The sequence below is a fragment of the Amblyomma maculatum genome, chromosome 8, assembly GCF_055883805.1.
Source record: "Amblyomma maculatum isolate TAMU_Amacu chromosome 8, ASM5588380v1, whole genome shotgun sequence".
Classification (NCBI taxonomy): Eukaryota; Metazoa; Arthropoda; class Arachnida; order Ixodida; family Ixodidae; genus Amblyomma; species Amblyomma maculatum.
Window position 1 is genome coordinate 129,318,782 of NC_139351.1, and position 17,114 is coordinate 129,335,895.

The 17,114-nt window shown below is 46.7% G+C and overlaps 1 protein-coding gene across 14 annotated transcripts in view; it reads left to right on the plus strand.

Moving 5' to 3' along the window:
• The window catches only part of LOC146182554 (terminal uridylyltransferase 7-like), a 257,608-nt gene that overhangs the window by 190,030 nt on the left and 50,464 nt on the right, over window positions 1-17,114 (plus strand). For 11 of the 14 annotated variants that reach the window (XM_084577697.1, XM_084577690.1, XM_084577703.1 and 8 more), the window contains 10 exons: window positions 186-302; window positions 1,196-1,373; window positions 1,821-1,961; window positions 2,876-3,072; window positions 6,210-6,323; window positions 8,536-8,583; window positions 8,807-8,923; window positions 9,027-9,198; window positions 11,143-11,354; window positions 15,862-16,266. In XM_084577697.1, the coding sequence (XP_084433823.1) occupies window positions 186-302; window positions 1,196-1,373; window positions 1,821-1,961; window positions 2,876-3,072; window positions 6,210-6,323; window positions 8,536-8,583; window positions 8,807-8,923; window positions 9,027-9,198; window positions 11,143-11,354; window positions 15,862-16,266 (1,701 nt within the window). The remainder of the gene's footprint in view (window positions 1-185; window positions 303-1,195; window positions 1,374-1,820; window positions 1,962-2,875; window positions 3,073-6,209; window positions 6,324-8,535; window positions 8,584-8,806; window positions 8,924-9,026; window positions 9,199-11,142; window positions 11,355-15,861; window positions 16,267-17,114) is intronic. The other 3 variants (XM_084577693.1, XM_084577694.1, XM_084577695.1) reach the window with 3 other exon arrangements.

Below are 17,114 nucleotides of genomic sequence, written 5' to 3' on the forward strand. Positions count from 1 at the left end.
GCTGGTACACCCCATTGGCACGAATAAAAAAAAGCTTTTGGTCTTCAGTCTTGCCAAGTATGGTTGTGGGTTAACAACGTTGCTTTTTTGGATGTTTCTTTAAGTCTATGTCGAAGGCTGACTGTAGACAAATCATAACCAAAGTGCTTGGGCTTTTTTTTTTTGTTGTTGTTTTTTTCTTGCAGAGATCCAAGCGTTTCCCAAGGGCGCACTTCTATTGCCACCTCTGTCATCGGCATTTCGATGATGTGTGGTATGTTGATAAGCACCTGGACCAAGACCAGCACGCCAGCAAAAAGCTTGTGAGCATTCTTACGACTAGCTCTAATTGTTTGTTTTCCTGTTGACCTTGGTTTGCTCTGCTACTCATTACACCTCCTGTGATATGAACGTCTGCGAACGTCTGCATCAGTAATCTGTGATTTGCCTATGACATTGCCTTGCTAAGCAACTCGGGGGATGAACTGCAAATAATGATTGATGACCTAGACAGGAAAAGTAGAAAGGTAGGCTTGAAAATCAATATGCAGAAGACTAAGGTAATGTTCAACAGCCTCGGGAAGGAACAGCAGTATATGTCTACTTAGGACAGGTAGTAACCACAGATCCGGACCATGAAAAGGAAATAACAAGAAGAATAAGATTGGGATGGAGCGCATTTGGCAAGCACTCGCAGATTATGACTAGCGGCTTACCGGTATCGCTCAAGAGGAAAGTATACAACAGGTGCATCTTGCCTGTACTCACCTATGGGGCTGAAACGTGGAGACTAACCAAGAGAGTTCTACTTAAGTTGAGGACAACCCAGAGGGCTATGGAACGAAAAATGGTAGGGGTAACATTAAGAGATAGAAAGCGTGCAGAGTGGGTCAGAGAAATAACTCAAGTTACCGACATTCTAGTAGAAATTAAGAAGAAGAAATGGACATGAGCAGGACATGTAGTGCGAAGAGAGGATAACCGATGGTCGCTGAGGGTAACAAACTGGATTCCACGGGAAGGAAAGCGTAGCAGGGGGCGGCAGAAAGTTAGGTGGGCGGGTGAGATTAAGAAGTTCGCAGGGGTCAGGTGGATGCAGCTAGCACAGAACCGGGTTAAGTGGAGAAATATGGGAGAGGCCTTCGCCCTGCAGTGGGTATAATCAGGCTGATGATGATGATGAAATGAACGTCACTGAATTTGTTTGCACGTGCAGGTCAGTGACATGCGGGTGGCCATCAAGAACCTTCCTTATCCAGTGGACGTTCAGTGTGACGCGATTGGCGCCGTCATCGAGAAGATTGTCGAGGAGCACAGCCTGAGTGCGGATGAGGTTGAGCTGCGGAAGAGAATGGCTGCTGATCTGGAAACGTTCATCAGGGAGACATTACCAGGTTAGTATAACGCAGTTTGCTTCCCACGAGGTGTCGAGTTTGCTGCAGTAGTTAGGAGCAAAAACATGTTCGCTAATTTATACAGCATTTCAGCATCGTAAGTCGTTCTTGTTGTGTTCTAAGCCGTAAAACTTCGAAATAGTGCAAGCAATTAAGAACCCGGGAGAAATCAATAGTCCACGGTCACTTTTCACCGACTATAATGCTTATTCGCAGGACATAAGAATTTGAGCTTGAAAGTAGTTTATTTCCTTTCGGTGTGATTTTGGCGGTTTGACAGCAAAAAAAAAATGTGGTGCATGTAAGGGAAAGGTTTCGTCTATAATTTTTGATGCATAGGTGTGAGGTTGCACTTGCATTTGCATGGCTTTATTGAAGCCTTTTTTGTCTGAACAAGCCTGTGTAGCCTTGAGGAAGCTGTCTTGTTGACAAAACTCTGGCACGTAGATGTCAGGTTCCACCTGCACGGCTCCTCCGTCAACGGGTTCGGCCTGAAGACGAGCAATGTCAACTTGGACTTGTCTCCAGCTGGGAAAGCGGACTGTGCCCAGCTGTTCGTTGGCACGGGCGACCTCCTCCAAGGATGCCGTAAGCCTGCAGTTGTCACTCGGAGGAATTCTTAATGCGTCAAGAAAAAAACTAGTGAAGCGATTAGGTGCTGCAAGTAACTGCTAACTGTTCGTAACTAACTGCTCGTCTGCAGCAAGTAACTGTTCGACTTCCTTACAGACACTTTATTATTGTAACTCAGTGTACTATATATGGCTAAGTTGTGTGGAAGTTGGTGTGGAAAGCAGCGAGAAAAATCTTTTTGAGTTGTTGTTGTATTAAGGGTCGGCCTTGTATAATGAGGCCGTGTATTATTGTTGTATTAAGAGGAAAAGTGTTTTCAAGACCAAGAAAATTCATAATGCAAAAGGTCATGACGATACTTGATGAAATCATTAGTCATTGCTGATTGCCTTTGAAAACAGGGTGGATTACGTTCTTTCTTATGTTTTGGGTAAATATGTAAGCTGGAATGCCAACTTGAAACTGTGAGCTGGATTTTCATAATTTTTTTTGCTTGAAGTACACACATTGGGCTGCTGCAAATTTGTAGGAGAAAGTTTTAGCCTGCAGGGCATATAGAATTAACATTTTTTTGGATTGTGACTGGATAGGCAATTATTGTGATTGTAGGTGAAGGTGTTCTATTTAAAATGTGAAAACCTAGGGCAGCACTTCTCGCACTGGGTTCTTTGTGCATTGTAATAAGTAGCCATCCATCCAGCAACAATCTTTTTGCAGATAATTGCTATTCCAACTGTTTCCACAGGCAGTAGAAAATTTATTTTGTGTAGTTAAAGTTCACTTACTGTAAAGTGATGGCATGTTTGTAACTGCTGTAGCCACAAAATGAGAGTAGGATTGATATGTCGGTAAATTTATTCACAGAATTACGAAATCATCTTGAAGGGTGAAGCTTATACTTTCACCTTTCTTGCATTCTGATTGTGCAGCCAAGTATGAGCAGGTGACGAAGAACTACTTGTCCAAAGTGCCGCGCATACGCTTCAAGGAGGTCAGCAGCAAGCTCTCTTGTGAGATCAGCCTCAACAACTGCAACTCGCAGAAGACTTCGAGACTGCTTGACGACTATGCCTCGCTGGACCCACGAGTGAAAACTCTGGGCGTTGCTTTTCGGTTGTGGGCCAAGGTAATCGAGGGGGCAACCAAACTTTTTTGCCTGCTTTTTGGGATGAAACAACATCTTATCATTTGCGCTTCCTGGTGTGTCCCATTCCATAGCCTGCAATTACTTTATTTTGTCGCATATTTAATGTTTGCCGAGATGAGTGCTAATTTGAATTTTTTAGTTTGTTTTTTCGTCGCACTGAGTAGCTGTCGATGCAGTGGGAATTTCTCGTGGAGATTGGTCTAGAAAAAGCTGAATTTATATTACTGCACAACTGATAATTGCTGACTGTTACTGTTGCCTCATGTGACCAGCTTCATTAGCGATTTTGGCTAGTGTTGAAGCTTACTTTGTAATAAAGGCACAGGAGAGCATAGCCAGTGAGTATGCTGACTTGGGAATGCTCAGTTTACTGCAGATGTGCTGAGGTCTCAGGCTAACTTCGGTATCAGTGCCATTCATTGAACGTCACAGACACTCAGAGATATGCTACATGTTAAGTGACCTCGTTCGATCAGCCAGTCACACTGGTTTTTAGCAAAAGCTATCAGGCTCCAGCTGGTCTATCCTGTGGAATCTTCTTGTTTCTTCACCATATTACTCAAGACACACTGGAAAGAGGAGTAGGACTCGAGCCACGGGCGGTGGCAGCCTCGCAAAAAGAGTGCAGGGCAAAGAGATCATCACGAAATAATAAAAATTAACTGCTGGCCAGGTTGGGAATCAAACTGCCTTCTTTTGGCCTGGAGGAGTGAGCACTGACTTTGTCGCTTCTGCAGTAGAACCTTGTTACAACAAAACTGACGAGGTGAGGAAAAATTTCGTTGAGGGGGAAATTTCGTTATTGCGAAATCAGCCCAAAAAAACTGTCAGAGTGAACTACACAATTGAAAAATGCCATTTATTCACAAAGGTGTCGGTCAGCTGCTTTTTCTTTTTTCCACGAAAGACGTGGTGCCATTTTCATAACAATGAGCAATTACAGTACAACCTCGATAATTCGAACTCTGTTAATTCGAAATCCCGGATAATTCGAAGGTTTTCTGCGGTCCCGTATTTTCCAATGTAAATTTGGCCGGATAATTCGAACAGGCGGCCTGCGCCAGCCCGGTTAATTCGAAAATTTGGACTGGTATGCGGCAATGCCTGATCCATGTTTCGCCGCAAACCCGGCGAAACGACAGCCCTACGGAGCCGCGAGGCAAAGCCACATAGTAATGGTGATGATTTATAGGCGAAGCGCCCCAGCCGGAGCACTCTCTGCACAAAAATCGGTCCACAGTGCGCCTCGCGCACCGCCGAAACACGCGCCTGCAGAGGAGAAGACGTGCTTCACTGCAACACGGCGGGCATACCGGTTTTTATTACGTGACTTCGCCCCCACTCCATCCCTTGGTGTGCTTCGCCCACTCTTCCCCCGTGCCTCCGATGCTGCAAGTACGCCACCACCACCGCCGCGCCGGTCTCGCCTGCGCCATTTCTTTGTGTTGTGCGCTGTGGTTAGGGGTCGGCTACTGTGCCGTTTTTTTGGGCGGGATTGTGCAGAAGTGCTAGCTTTGTGACCGTAGCAGTGCAGAAATGCCAAAGTACAAGACTTTAACGCTGCAGCAGAAGTTCTGCTTGATCCAGAAAGCAGGCAAGAGCGCTTGTTCGAAGACCGAGTTGGCCAAAAGGCATGGCGTGCCCCTCTCGACGTTGTCCACAATATTGAGCAACAAGTAAAAAATAACAGAGGCTTACGGCAAGACCTATTCTTCGAAGCGGTCACGAGTGCGGGCTTCTTTGCTACGACAATGGCAAGGAGTACTCCATCGACCTCCTCGGAACCATATGCCTCATGGTGTACGCTTGGAAACAAGTGGAGCCCACATTGATCAGGCGGTGTTTTGAACACGCTGGTTTTTCCAGTGAAAGCACTGTTAATGCCGATGCAGACCACCCATGTACTACTACTCTTGACGAAGAAGGAGCAGAGTATTGCGACCGCATCAATGCGCTCTGCGCAGAGGATGAGTCCAACGCAGTCGGCTTCGCTGAGTATATCAACATTGAGAGCGAAGAGCAGACTGGCTACTCTGACTTGGAGAGTGAGATCACTGCTGGTACGAACATGCGCGATGACAGCGACGACGACACCGACGAGCCTCCCCGAGCACCTGCTCTTGGTGAAGTTATCGGATCGCTGAATGTTATCTGCAGTTTTGTTGAGTGCCGCGGTGGAAGTTCAGAGATCTTTCGTCTATTTGACCAACTCGAGAGCATGACCTTAGGAGCCGCAAACTACCGGACGCGGCAAACCAGCATCTCTGATTACTTTCAGTAGTAATTCAAAATATGCCGAATAAAGGTAACACGTTCCTGCAACTAATTTTTTTGCCTAAGTCTTATTTCTTGGTGTGTTCGGTCAATTCGAAAACCCGCTTAATTCGAAGATTTCTCGCGGTCCCGATGACTTCGAATTAACAAGGTTGTACTGTACATCGTAGTGTGATCGTTGTGGGCACCAATAAAACTGTGGATCACACCAAATGCTTCGCATATGGTGGTGCAAGATACCGATTGATTGTGCTCTGGCTAGGAAGAAAATGGAAACTTGCACCTCCTTCTTGGTTTAAGGTAGCCCGCCCAATTGTCATTGCCGCCAAGCAATGATGGTTTTCATGCGTGCAGTGAATGGGTGGGCCACAAGGGGCATGTATCTATTCAAATGAAAGTTTTTAGTGAAGCAAAGCTATGTGAACTTATGGTGATATGCTTATTTTATTGTTAAATACATTTTTTGATCCAGCCTCCTTTAGCAAGAATGTTCAAGGGAAACGCACTCCAAAAGGATTTCATTTTGGCGAGAAATTTGTTCCATTTGTTTTTATGGTGAGCTGACATGCAATAAGAAATATTTCAGCGAAGCGAAAATTTTGTTCAACCGGCATTCATTGTTGTGGGATTCGACCGCATGCTATGAAGTAATAATGCTGCTGACTTAGTGTGCAGTGCATGTTGGGCAAGCAGCCACAAGTCTTGAGAATCACACCAGCAAAGAGATTGATGAAGTCGAACGATTATTTGTATGCCCACGACTGCCTTGTGTTTGGGTCTGCCTCTCCGTCTAGCTGTGCAGTGTACTAGCCTGCATTGATTCTTCTGCCTGGCATTTGCAGCACTGTGGCCTGGACCAGCAGGAACGAGGCACTCTACCCGCGCACGCGTTCGCCATCATGACCGTGTTTTTCCTGCAGCAGTGCAAGCCTGCTGTTCTTCCTGTTCTGCATGAGGTGGGTATACCCTGCCTGCAGTCCCTCACTTCAGACAGCATGTTACATTCTTCGGCTGATAACGCCCTCTTTCAACATATCATTCCGTCTTGTTCATGATGATGTGTATGATAAGCCCTGATATCAGGGGCAATATAACGCCTCGTCCGAGCGCTGCTTCGCTCTTTCCTGCCCGGCTGCCGAGATGGAATAAAGGCATTCCTCACAAGCTTCAGTGTGGCCACTTCCTCGTCATTCGTTGAAACACCCAGAAACGTAACAAGCACAAGTCATTGGCCCAATATTATAATGTGTTGGGACAGTAAAAGCTCGTCAGGACTCAGTTCAAACTTCGATAATTCGAATTTTCGGATAATTCGAACTAGCTGCTTGGTCAAGCCAAGCTCTATAGAGGTCTGTGTACAAAAAAGCCATTTAATTTGCATGGGAGTCGGTTCCACTGCAGATAATTCAAACTACGTGGCACCGCGTCTGGGCGGCCTGGCGCCCAGCACATAGCCAAAGAAACACCCCTGCGATAGGGCGGCATATTTAAAAGGCTGTGCGCCTCCAAAATAAGGACAAACATAAAGCCAGGTAAAACCATGGAAGAGTGGGTAAAGCCTAACCATGACCGGCGCTGCAGCCGGCAGCACCAGAGGGTAGGGAGTGGCGGCCATGGCAGCGGCTGCTTGCTGTCTGTTCCGCATGACCTTCAAGACTTGAAACTCAATGCTCGTTAATTCAACTCTCGTTAATTTGGGAATACGAATAAGTATTTCTGTCGGCGCAGCCCCAGCCGACACCCATGTAAAGCCGTGGCGTTGGATGCGCGCTACTGGTCTCGCATCAGTTAGGCTACGTCTGGTTACGATTGCATGGTACCGCAAGCGGTGGTCGGAATAGCACTCCTCAAACCTAAATTACATGTTACGCATTTGACCATGCACCTCTGACATGCACGCAATGACAAGTGTAACAAACAAAGCGGCCTCATTCAACATTACCGTAATAGGCTGAGTACGTTTTCGTTTTGCTTTTACGAGCTTCGCGCCGTCCGCTCCAGCCCGCGGCAGTGGCACTTGTCGGCCGCACAGCAGCCAGCTAACCAATCGCAGTTGCTAAACGTTTCAGATAGTGTTATTTTTTATGCGCTGCCATCGCGGTTCTCCATCGCGGTTTTTCTGCTGTTACCAAACTGTACGCTCGTCAAGTGCTATTCAGCTTGTCATGCAGTGAAGGCACTCCCACTACCACGTTGCACCGTGAAGGATAAGTGCCGGCGAGGAGTCAAGGCCGGTGGCACTCTGCCAAGGTCCTAGGTCCCCCCCACCGTCCCTAACCGCTAGAACTGATTTCAAAGGAAACACACATCGCACCGTGATGTTATCGCTGTGCCGTATCTTGAAGCGCTGCTAAGAAATGAGTTGTGGACTGTGACGGGCAAAACAGAGGGACGCGCTAGAGACTAGCTTCTTCTTTTTTTTTCTTTTTCAAATTGTCAGTGTCAAAAGTGGTGGTTGAGCTCATTATGCATTTGGATTCATTATGCAAGTGAATACGGTAAATTTACCGTAATGCATATGGTCCTTGTAAGGTTGTTTGAGGCCTTTTGATAATTCGAACATCGCATAATTCGAACTTTTTTCTAGTCCTGTGAAGTTTGAATTAACGAGCTTTTACTGTAATGTGCTGGTCCTATGCAGGGCTAGATGTTCCCCATACAGTCCTAGTATTGGGTTGATGGTTTGTGCTACCTGGGACGATTTTGTTCCTTCGGTTTTCATGCATATCTGTTCCTCCCTTATGATTCACTCAGCCCACCTGCGAGACATGAGGAGGATCAGAGGAGCATGGCTACTTTCACTCGCTTGCCAAGGCTTGTGCTCACGCGCTTTATCCCAGAAAGCCGTGGGGCTCCCATTTTGCATCGACGCATGGGGATTGCACGTGTGACGATGCATTAGAGTTGCGGCACTTCACGCACGTTTCATGTTGCACTTCGGAAGTACAAAATTGTGTTGCCTTTTCAAAGCCCGGTTAGTCTTGGGACAAATCAATGCATTATCTGTGCTACCCATTACCCAACACATAGGATGGACAGCTGTAAATTTTCACCTTTTCTACAATGCATTTTTGTAGGGCATAGTGGCTGTTGAGGTTCGCCGCTCCCCCTTGCTCTGCTCCCACTGTTGCTAAATAATGCGTCTTCTTTCTTGCTGAAACTGTGCAGATGAAAGGTGCCAAGGAGTCTGAGTCGTACCTGAAACCGAAGGACCTGGTGAGTTGACAGCATTATGCAACTGCAACTTAAATATATTGCTCGTTAATGTGTGTTTCGTAGCATTTGGAGTAACTACTTGAAAAGGGACATAGTGTCGTATTGCCTGATAGAGGTGCCCCTGTCTGACAGGAAGAATAAGCCTCCATCTCCCACCTGAGGCTCCTAGTGAATTAGGCACCTTGGGTCACCCATTGTTAAAAACGCATCTCCCACCCTCCAGAAGGCCTCCACCCACTACCCACCTCCATCCTCCAGAAAGGCCCTACCTGCCAGATGCCCATGCAGCAGCGAAACAAAAATGCGAGGGCGAAATAAGATTCAGCGAAGCAATGCGAAGGTGACTGATGCAGAAGCGAAGCATACAGCCAGTTTTGCTGATGCTGATTTGTCGCATTACGTTGTACGACTGGTTTCCCTGTGGAATTTTTTGCTGCTTCCAGGAGGGTCAGTGGAGCTGCAAGAATGACCGTAGCGTGGGCCACCTGTGGGTGGAGCTTCTGCGCTTCTATGCGGCTGAGTTCAAGCTCAACAAGCGGGTGGTGTGCATCAGGCGGTCCCAGCCTATGCTCATTGCTGAGAAGAAGTGGAACAGACGCTACATCGCCATTGAAGGTGGGCAGGATGGGGTATAGGATGCCCTGTGATGGTGTTTCCTCTCTTTACACTTCACTTTTGATATCTGTAGGAGACTGAAATAATGCGGGGAATGTGGTTCACTCATTGCATGAGAACTCATCTCCTTCCATTGCGTGCATTCTCATTCTTTCATGTATTGACTCAAGTTATCATAGAAGAAATTGGTACCTTGAAGGTTTCAGTTGATTTGGGATGGTTTGTATGCAGTTGCTGACTGTAGATCAGTGTGCATAATTTTCTGAAAAGCTTTACATGTTTCAAGCACTTGAGCAGCATGATGTCAGGAAATGGATGCACGGACGATGTTCAACATACTTGTCATGGCAGATAGCCAATGAGTATTGAAGTTTCTGAAGGTATAAATTCTTCCCTTTTGTCAGAACTCCAAATTTCATGAATTTATATAACAGTGTTTTGTTTTTGTTTGTCTTTGGCCCTTGTTGTACTTTGTTTACCGGGGGGGGGGGGGGGGGGGGGGGGGTCCGCATTAAAACAGGTCAGTTTGTAAATCACGCCATTTGTTCACCTGTCTATGGGAAAGCCAAGCATTAGGGCTACCGCCTATCATTTCCAGCGAAAATTAATCTACCTAGGTATCCCCAACACCCTCACCAATTGCCAAGTCCAACTCTTTCTCAAAAAGAAAGACAGTGCAAAACAAACACAGGACGCACTCTTCTCACCATAATTACCAGTACTCAGGCAGTGCAAGTAAGGTAAAAGTGACTGCGGATGTGTTTGATTATATAAGGGCCACGTACATCAACTCCCAGATTTCGCACCATATGCATTCCAGCTTTCGTTACGTCAGGAAGGTATCCCGAGCCAAAGCGATTGAAAAGTACAGCACTGCCAACGCAGAATACACCTTTGTGGAGACTGCAAGCTATCCTAAAATTACAGCAACAGTGGCCGCAGTAGTTGATGCTGCCCATCAAGAGTTCACGTGCACTAGCATCAGGAACTGCTCCATGACGGAAGCTGAGAAGATAGCAGTTTCCCTCGCCACAGCTGAATACAGGAGATAGCGTGCATTGACCTCTTACAATTATTTGTGACTCCCAAATGGCCTGTTGTAATACTCACTGCAATGAGTCATATCTCCTGTGAAGTGCCATACACCATCACCTGGGCCCCACAGGACCTGCCGGCCTGACTGGAAACCCATAGCTCATGGACATGCCACCATGCGAATAGCTGACAGCGAACAGGAATCCTTAGTGGTCATGCAGACATACAGTGCAGTCCTGGTGCTTTTCTGACCAGCCGTCCAGTGCTGCTCCAAACCTCACTCAAAACTTAGCAAAGTGGGAGTAGTCGATGTATTGGAGACAATTACAAGCCAATACATTTTTAAGCCTCTATTATTCTGCACAAAATTTATCCCACCAAGTACAGGGATACCTGCCCTTGGGTCCGTGACCAACCAATACCTTATAGTACAGTACATGAACTTGCCAGCACACAACAGCAGTTTCTCACATGCCAAACACCACAGCGGGAGAAAGTGCCTGGAAGATAAGTTTAGACTGATTGGTTTGGTCTGTATCGCCACAGGGGCTTGGGGTTTCCAACCATCAAGCTCGCTAAGACCTCTCCTGAGCTATTCGGTAAATCATTTCATCCATTAGAAAAACTGGTGGTTCTCCTGTGGCGTTAAGTCTTGAGTTCAACATCCCAGGCGTCACAAACCATTGGCCCGACATTGGCACTATGTTGGCAGTGCACTGGTCCTTTGCTGGACCAGATACTACCAAACTCAGGACCAATGTTGGGCTAATTGATTCCATTGCCTGGCACAGCTTTGATACTGAAGCACTGCAGTGACTTTTTCGCAGGGCCCTGGCCATTATGAGCTCCGCGTCACTTCTGTGGCATTCCTCAGTGCAGTTTGTCAATGGAGGTCATCTTTCTCTCCAGACCCTTACTCATCGAAGCGCAATCTGGCACGCTCCATCCCCAGCGAGCGGGTGTACCTGTTCATCAAGCGCTGCCTCTGCACCTCAACCATCTACTTCCTGCAGCCACAGCTGAAAACGGGACCCCTGTTCATCCGCCTGCCGGGTCCTCCCATGTACACAGAGAACTCAGACTCTGACTCGGACTCCGACCACGATGAGGCCGGTTCCAAGGTGTGCACCGTCCATTTTTAGTGTGATAGCATTAGGGCACCCACTCCATTGAATAGCTGTTGTTTGCCTGACCTCAACCCACTCTCATGCTTGTCAGTGAGACTGTATTGTTTATTGGGAATTTCTTTAGCTGTTTGATGAGATAACTGAGCAAGCTCACCAACCGGGCCAACTTTTTGGCGACCCTCGCTGTTGAAGCGAGCGTTTGGTATGCAAACCGAGAAAAAGTTGCTACTAGCATGGAAAGATGGAAGTAGGGACCGAGAGAAGAGAAGCCAGTGAAAGTTTTGAGGAGTCGGAAAGGGAAGCAATGGGGGCTAACGAGTATATGATATGAAACTCGAAGCTGCAAGACAGAAGCCACAGCACAGCAGTTGCAGTGTTGCCAAGTTGGCAGTTTTTCCACTAAATTTAGTTGGTTTTTACACCATTTAGCAAGCAAATACAGAAGCTGCAAGACAGAAGCAACAGCACAGCAGTTGCAGTGTTGCCAAGTTGGCAGTTTTTCCACTAAATTTAGTTGGTTTTTACACCATTTAGCAAGCAAATACAGTCGAACCCGGATATATCAAACTCGAGGGGGATCGCGAAATAGTTCGATGTATCGATAATTCGATATACAGAAATCGGCTTGTGACGGCACTTACGATGCGAAAAAACGATACCGCATTTGTCGCGTAATCAACCCACTCGCATAATGAACTCAACCTCCACTTTTGCACCGAAAATTTGAAAAAAAAAAAAAAAGCGTTAAGGCCAGCTCGCTCACATGCAAGCGATTGAGCGATCTCAGCGACGAGCGGCAGTGACAGAGCGAAAAATTTCAAACTTGTTGGAACTGCGTCCCTCTGGCTGCTCGAGCACCGCGGCAGTTCAAAACAAGGTTTCTGTGTCGCCGCGGCAGAAATTGCGAGCGTTTTCGCTTGCATGTCGATGGCACGTGTCACTCCGTTTCGGTCGTCTCATCCACAGCTCATTTCTTGGCAGCGTGCCAAGATGCTGCGCAGCGATAACGTCAGGACGTGTTTATCTTTTGATAGCTCCTGCGGTAACGGGGAGCGAACTTGGCAGAGTGCCCGTGATGGCTCGATTGCACAAGCTTGGTTCGATTTATCACGCCACGCTTGAGGCGGGCATCATGATCGCAGCAGCTGACTGCGTGCTTTCGTTGATTCATACATGCAAGGATAAATGACTCCCGCCAAAAAAAAAAAAGAACCTGCTGCTTCTTAACATCCGAACAGCACAAAGATAAGAAAGGATGACTCGCAAAAAAAAAAAAAAGAGATAGCTGCCGCTTTTTAACGTCCGCAGGCACCATAGTCATGTACCCCTCTGCCGCCGCGCGCAGAGGGGTACAGAGGGTTCGCAACACACGCTGGAGAAAGCGTCCGACGCCTGTCTGAAAGCGGGCTAAGCTGGCTTGGCGCATGCGTAGCGCATGCTGAAGGAGAGAGATAGCTCGGCAAAAGGATGGGCACACCCACGCACATGGCTTGCAAACGTCATGTGTTGGCGCGCGGGAAACGATAACTGCAGATGCGCGCCTTTGGGGAATGGGCGCGGCGCCGCCCAGACCAGACCAGCCTAGACCAGCCGTCGCTGAACTGTCCCCTCTCATTCCTTCCGCGCGTGGCTTGAAAACGTCACGCGGCAAACGGCTAAGGGTGATGCGATCGTCTTTGGGGAAGGCACACTTTCCAGTGCGTGGTGCAGAGTTCGATATATGGAACGACCAGTGAAATTAAGATCGATATATGACGCGGCTTTCCTATACTTTTACATGGGATTTTCAAGGAGATATTTCGTGAGTTCGATATAACCAAAATTCGATATATCCGGGTTCGATATAACCGGGTTCGACTGTATGTTGTATTGCAGGAAGCAGGATGTTTAGTGGATTTAAGTCCTTCTGGCTGTTCTCAATGGTCCCCTTCCTTAAAATTGTTTTCATTTGTGCTAAAAAAAGTCACCGTGAGCACAGGACATCAGTAAGGCGTCAAGGTGACAAATGCGGCAACAAGCCCAATATGCCTTGAATTGATTTATGCCGCGTTTGTCAAGGGGAGACCTGGATGTGTGGGATTGGACCAAAATTGATTTTTAATGTCTTTATTTTCGTGATTCTGTCACATTTCTAGATCTGTCTACAAATTTTTGTACAAAAATAGTGTATATTTCTTATGCCAGATCAATCCAGATGTTATATCATAATAGGTCTCTCCGATGTGCGTCTCGCCATGTCCGGAGGTCTGAAAAAGTTGTGCTGTAAAATCGCTATGAACAGAAACAAAGAAAAATGAAAAGGTGCTCAAATGCATTCATGTCATTGGATTATTGACATTCAGAGCCACGTGAAGAACATGCTGAAGCCCGCTGCTGCATGAGCGGTCAGGAATGGTCTGAAGCTGTACGAAGAACTTTGCTTTGGGCACCGTAATAATATTCCCGTGTGCTTCAATGGGAGCTTGATGACACTGGGTGACTCCTCGCATATCGGCGTCTGTGCCATCGCCGAGTTGTTCACGTGCTATATGCTGGAATTTATTATTTTGGGCAACTTTTTTTTTGGTTTGTGAAGTTTGCCCGAAACCTGGCACAGAGGGCCATGAAGAAAGGGAAAAAAAAAAGACACCAGTGCCAAAAATATACCATTTCTAAAATGGGGTGAATGGAAGTAGAGACAGACCTCATTTTATTTGAGAGGTCTGTTAATAAGTACAACCTCCGGTATGCAGATGTCCTCTGTGATGGTGACAGCCGGACCTATGATTCCATTTACCAGGCTAAAATGTAGGTTTTGTGCAAGTTGACAAACAGGATTGTATTAACTATGTTCATGGCACAGGACTGAAAAGGGAAGAGGCTTGGGAGGGGAAGGCAGACTTTTAGCCGATCTGAGTAGAGAGCTGAGCACGTGTTATTGCCGGGCTCTTACATCGCAAGGTGATGTAGATGCCATGAAGAGGGCCGTGAGGGCGGCTTATTGCCACACTACAGCGACCAATGAAGAGCCCAACCGTTCACTGCACCAAACTGACAAAGACTCATGGTGTCAGCACAAAGCTACTAGCACATATGGAAAAGCACAACTGTAACTTGCCAAAGGATGTCACCAAGGCTTTTTTGTTGCCAGCCTATGAACGAAGTTCCGAAACGAAATTACTTGAGCACTGATTTCGGGGAAAAATCCAGAACTCCAATGAGAGTTTTCATGCCGTAGTATGTAGTCTGATGCTCAAAGTGCGACGCTCTTTGCTCTGCTGTCGAAGCAGCTATTGCTGAAGCTGTGCTGTGCTTTAATACTGGGAACCAGCATGCACCGGCAGCTATATTAGATGAGCTAAGTGCAAACATGCCAAAAACTGGCTTTAAGGGGACGAAAGAGAAGGACGTGCAACGAAAACACCAAGACTCCATGTACCCAGATGCACCCAGGCTATTCTCCTCATACATACTGATTATTTTTGGCTGGTTAGGTAGGATAGTAGGAGTGTGCGAATACTGAAATTTGCGAACACGAATCTAATCCAAATATGGGAAAAAAATGGTTTTGAATATCGATGATGTGATCAGCAAAAACAAAAAAGGAACATTAAAAATAGCATTGTTTGTCTTGTTTATTCAGAACAATACACATTTTATTTGTAAATAAAATTAAACCAGAATTGTGAAGTTATACCGTGCCGAAAAATCCAGTATAAATTTTATACAGGATTTCATATGCTAGTGTTTTGAATCACCTGAATAAAACCTGGTAGAGGTATCAAAATGCTCCTGAATACAGTAAACTTTCCCTAATTCAGCATTCAAGGGACGAAAAAAAAAAGTCCGAATCAACCATTTTCGTCACAGTAGTTGTATCTGATGAACACCTGCACAGTAGTTGTCTGAAGTTAGAACGCCATTTTTTTTTTTTCCCCGCTTTCGTCATGTGCTTTGCTTTTCGCATACTGTCGGGAATGCCCTCCTGGCATATAGGCCCTGGCGCGTTTTTTGTGGATGCTTCACTGCATAATCAACGCGATCGAACATCGCGGTGAAGCGCGCAGTGCGGGGCTCATGCTGTCGAGAAGGTTCCTGTTCGTAAAATGGTCCTGTTGCCTTTTGAGGCTGCTTCGCTGCACAATTCACATGGTAAAGCATTGTGGTGAAGTACACAGTGCGAGGAATTGGGGGGCAGAGTTGAAATTTTTTGGTGCATTCGATAATTTTCAAATACTTGGACATTCTGAATATCAGATTTTCAAATTCAAATAGAATAACAAACATATTCGATTCATATCCAAAATTTCGAATGTTTGCACACCCCTACTTTTCAGTGATTAAAAATGTTGTGAAATGTGTTTCGTCGTTTTCTCAAAACCATCACATTGAGATGATGCACCTTTGGAGGTGCGATATCTCTGGTTCTACATGTGCCATTACTATAATTCTTTTTGCACCAAAATCTCATGGGCCAGTTTCACGGTAGCGTCACTGCATCCCATGTGGCCTTTTCTCCCAGCAGAGAAAAGTGCGGCACGGCTCTGAGGATCTGGGCCGAGCAAAGGCAACCGATGAGGACGAAGATGAAGACGAGGATGACGACGATGCCAGCAGCTGCTCGTCAGGCCCAGCCCATGACAGTGACGAGCACGACCCGGAGCTGCCATTCAGTGAGGTGTCGAGGGTCATCGCCAATCTCGACCTGGGGCCAGAGCCTGCCACAAAGTCCAAAGGTCAACGGAAGAAGGAGGCACAGCCTCAGAATGCTCCACCACCGCCACCACCTCCGCCTCCTCCACCAGCTGCCCAGCAGTTTGTGAAGCCGGGGCCACCCATACCCCAGAGGTACCTTGACGACCTTGACATATGCACCATCGAAGACTTCAGCTACAACTTCACGAAGAAGACGCTGGCCAACGGAAAGGTATGTCAGCTGGCAAATATGCTGCTATGGCCTCTCCCTCTCTTCATCAAAATATCCAGCCAAACCACAGAGTCATCGCCAGCCCCTAGAAAACGTAAATCATGGGTCGAAGACGTGCTCGCGCATCAGTTTTCTTTGCTTAAGACTTGTTTTCTTAGCTGCTTTCAGCATTTGCCGTTTCACCTTTTGGTCGCAGCTTTTCTTTTTTTTCTTTCTTTTTTTGTTTCCTTTTTGTTTTATTTTGATACTGCACTCGTTATTGGGCACAGGCTGATCGCAGTCATGACTTCGAGTGGACCATTTTCTAGTAGCGCACCCCTCGTGCGGCCGCCAGGCGAAGCAGGATTGAAGGGACGGGTTTCTGAAAATTTCTGCAGATATTCGTTCCTATACTTCGTTTCACAAGATGTTTGCAGCACTGCAAAAAGCAGGAGGATCTTGGTCCATTCAGGATCACAGGCACTATAATAGGTAATTGTACTTCTAAGTGCCTCTTGCCCCTGCACTACAATCGATAATTGTGCTCCTACTTTCACTGCCACCAGTTCAGGGGCCGAGAGGAGCATAGGACCACTGGGGTGACCTGATTGGACCAGGTCGCCCGAGCTTTTCAGTGCTGCAAACAGCTTGTGAGACGAATTATAGTAGTCGGGCGGCTTTATTTTCCACGTAGTAGTTGAATGCAGGGATAGCTTCGCCTAGCCTGTACAGAGACACGTGAGTCATCTATGGACATATCTTGACACACTACCCCCCACCCCTTGTTAAATCATGACAATGACAACAGGAAGCTGGTGAACCTGGCCGTGTCTTCTTTGTTGAGGCAAGATGGAGGAGGTGGGGACGAT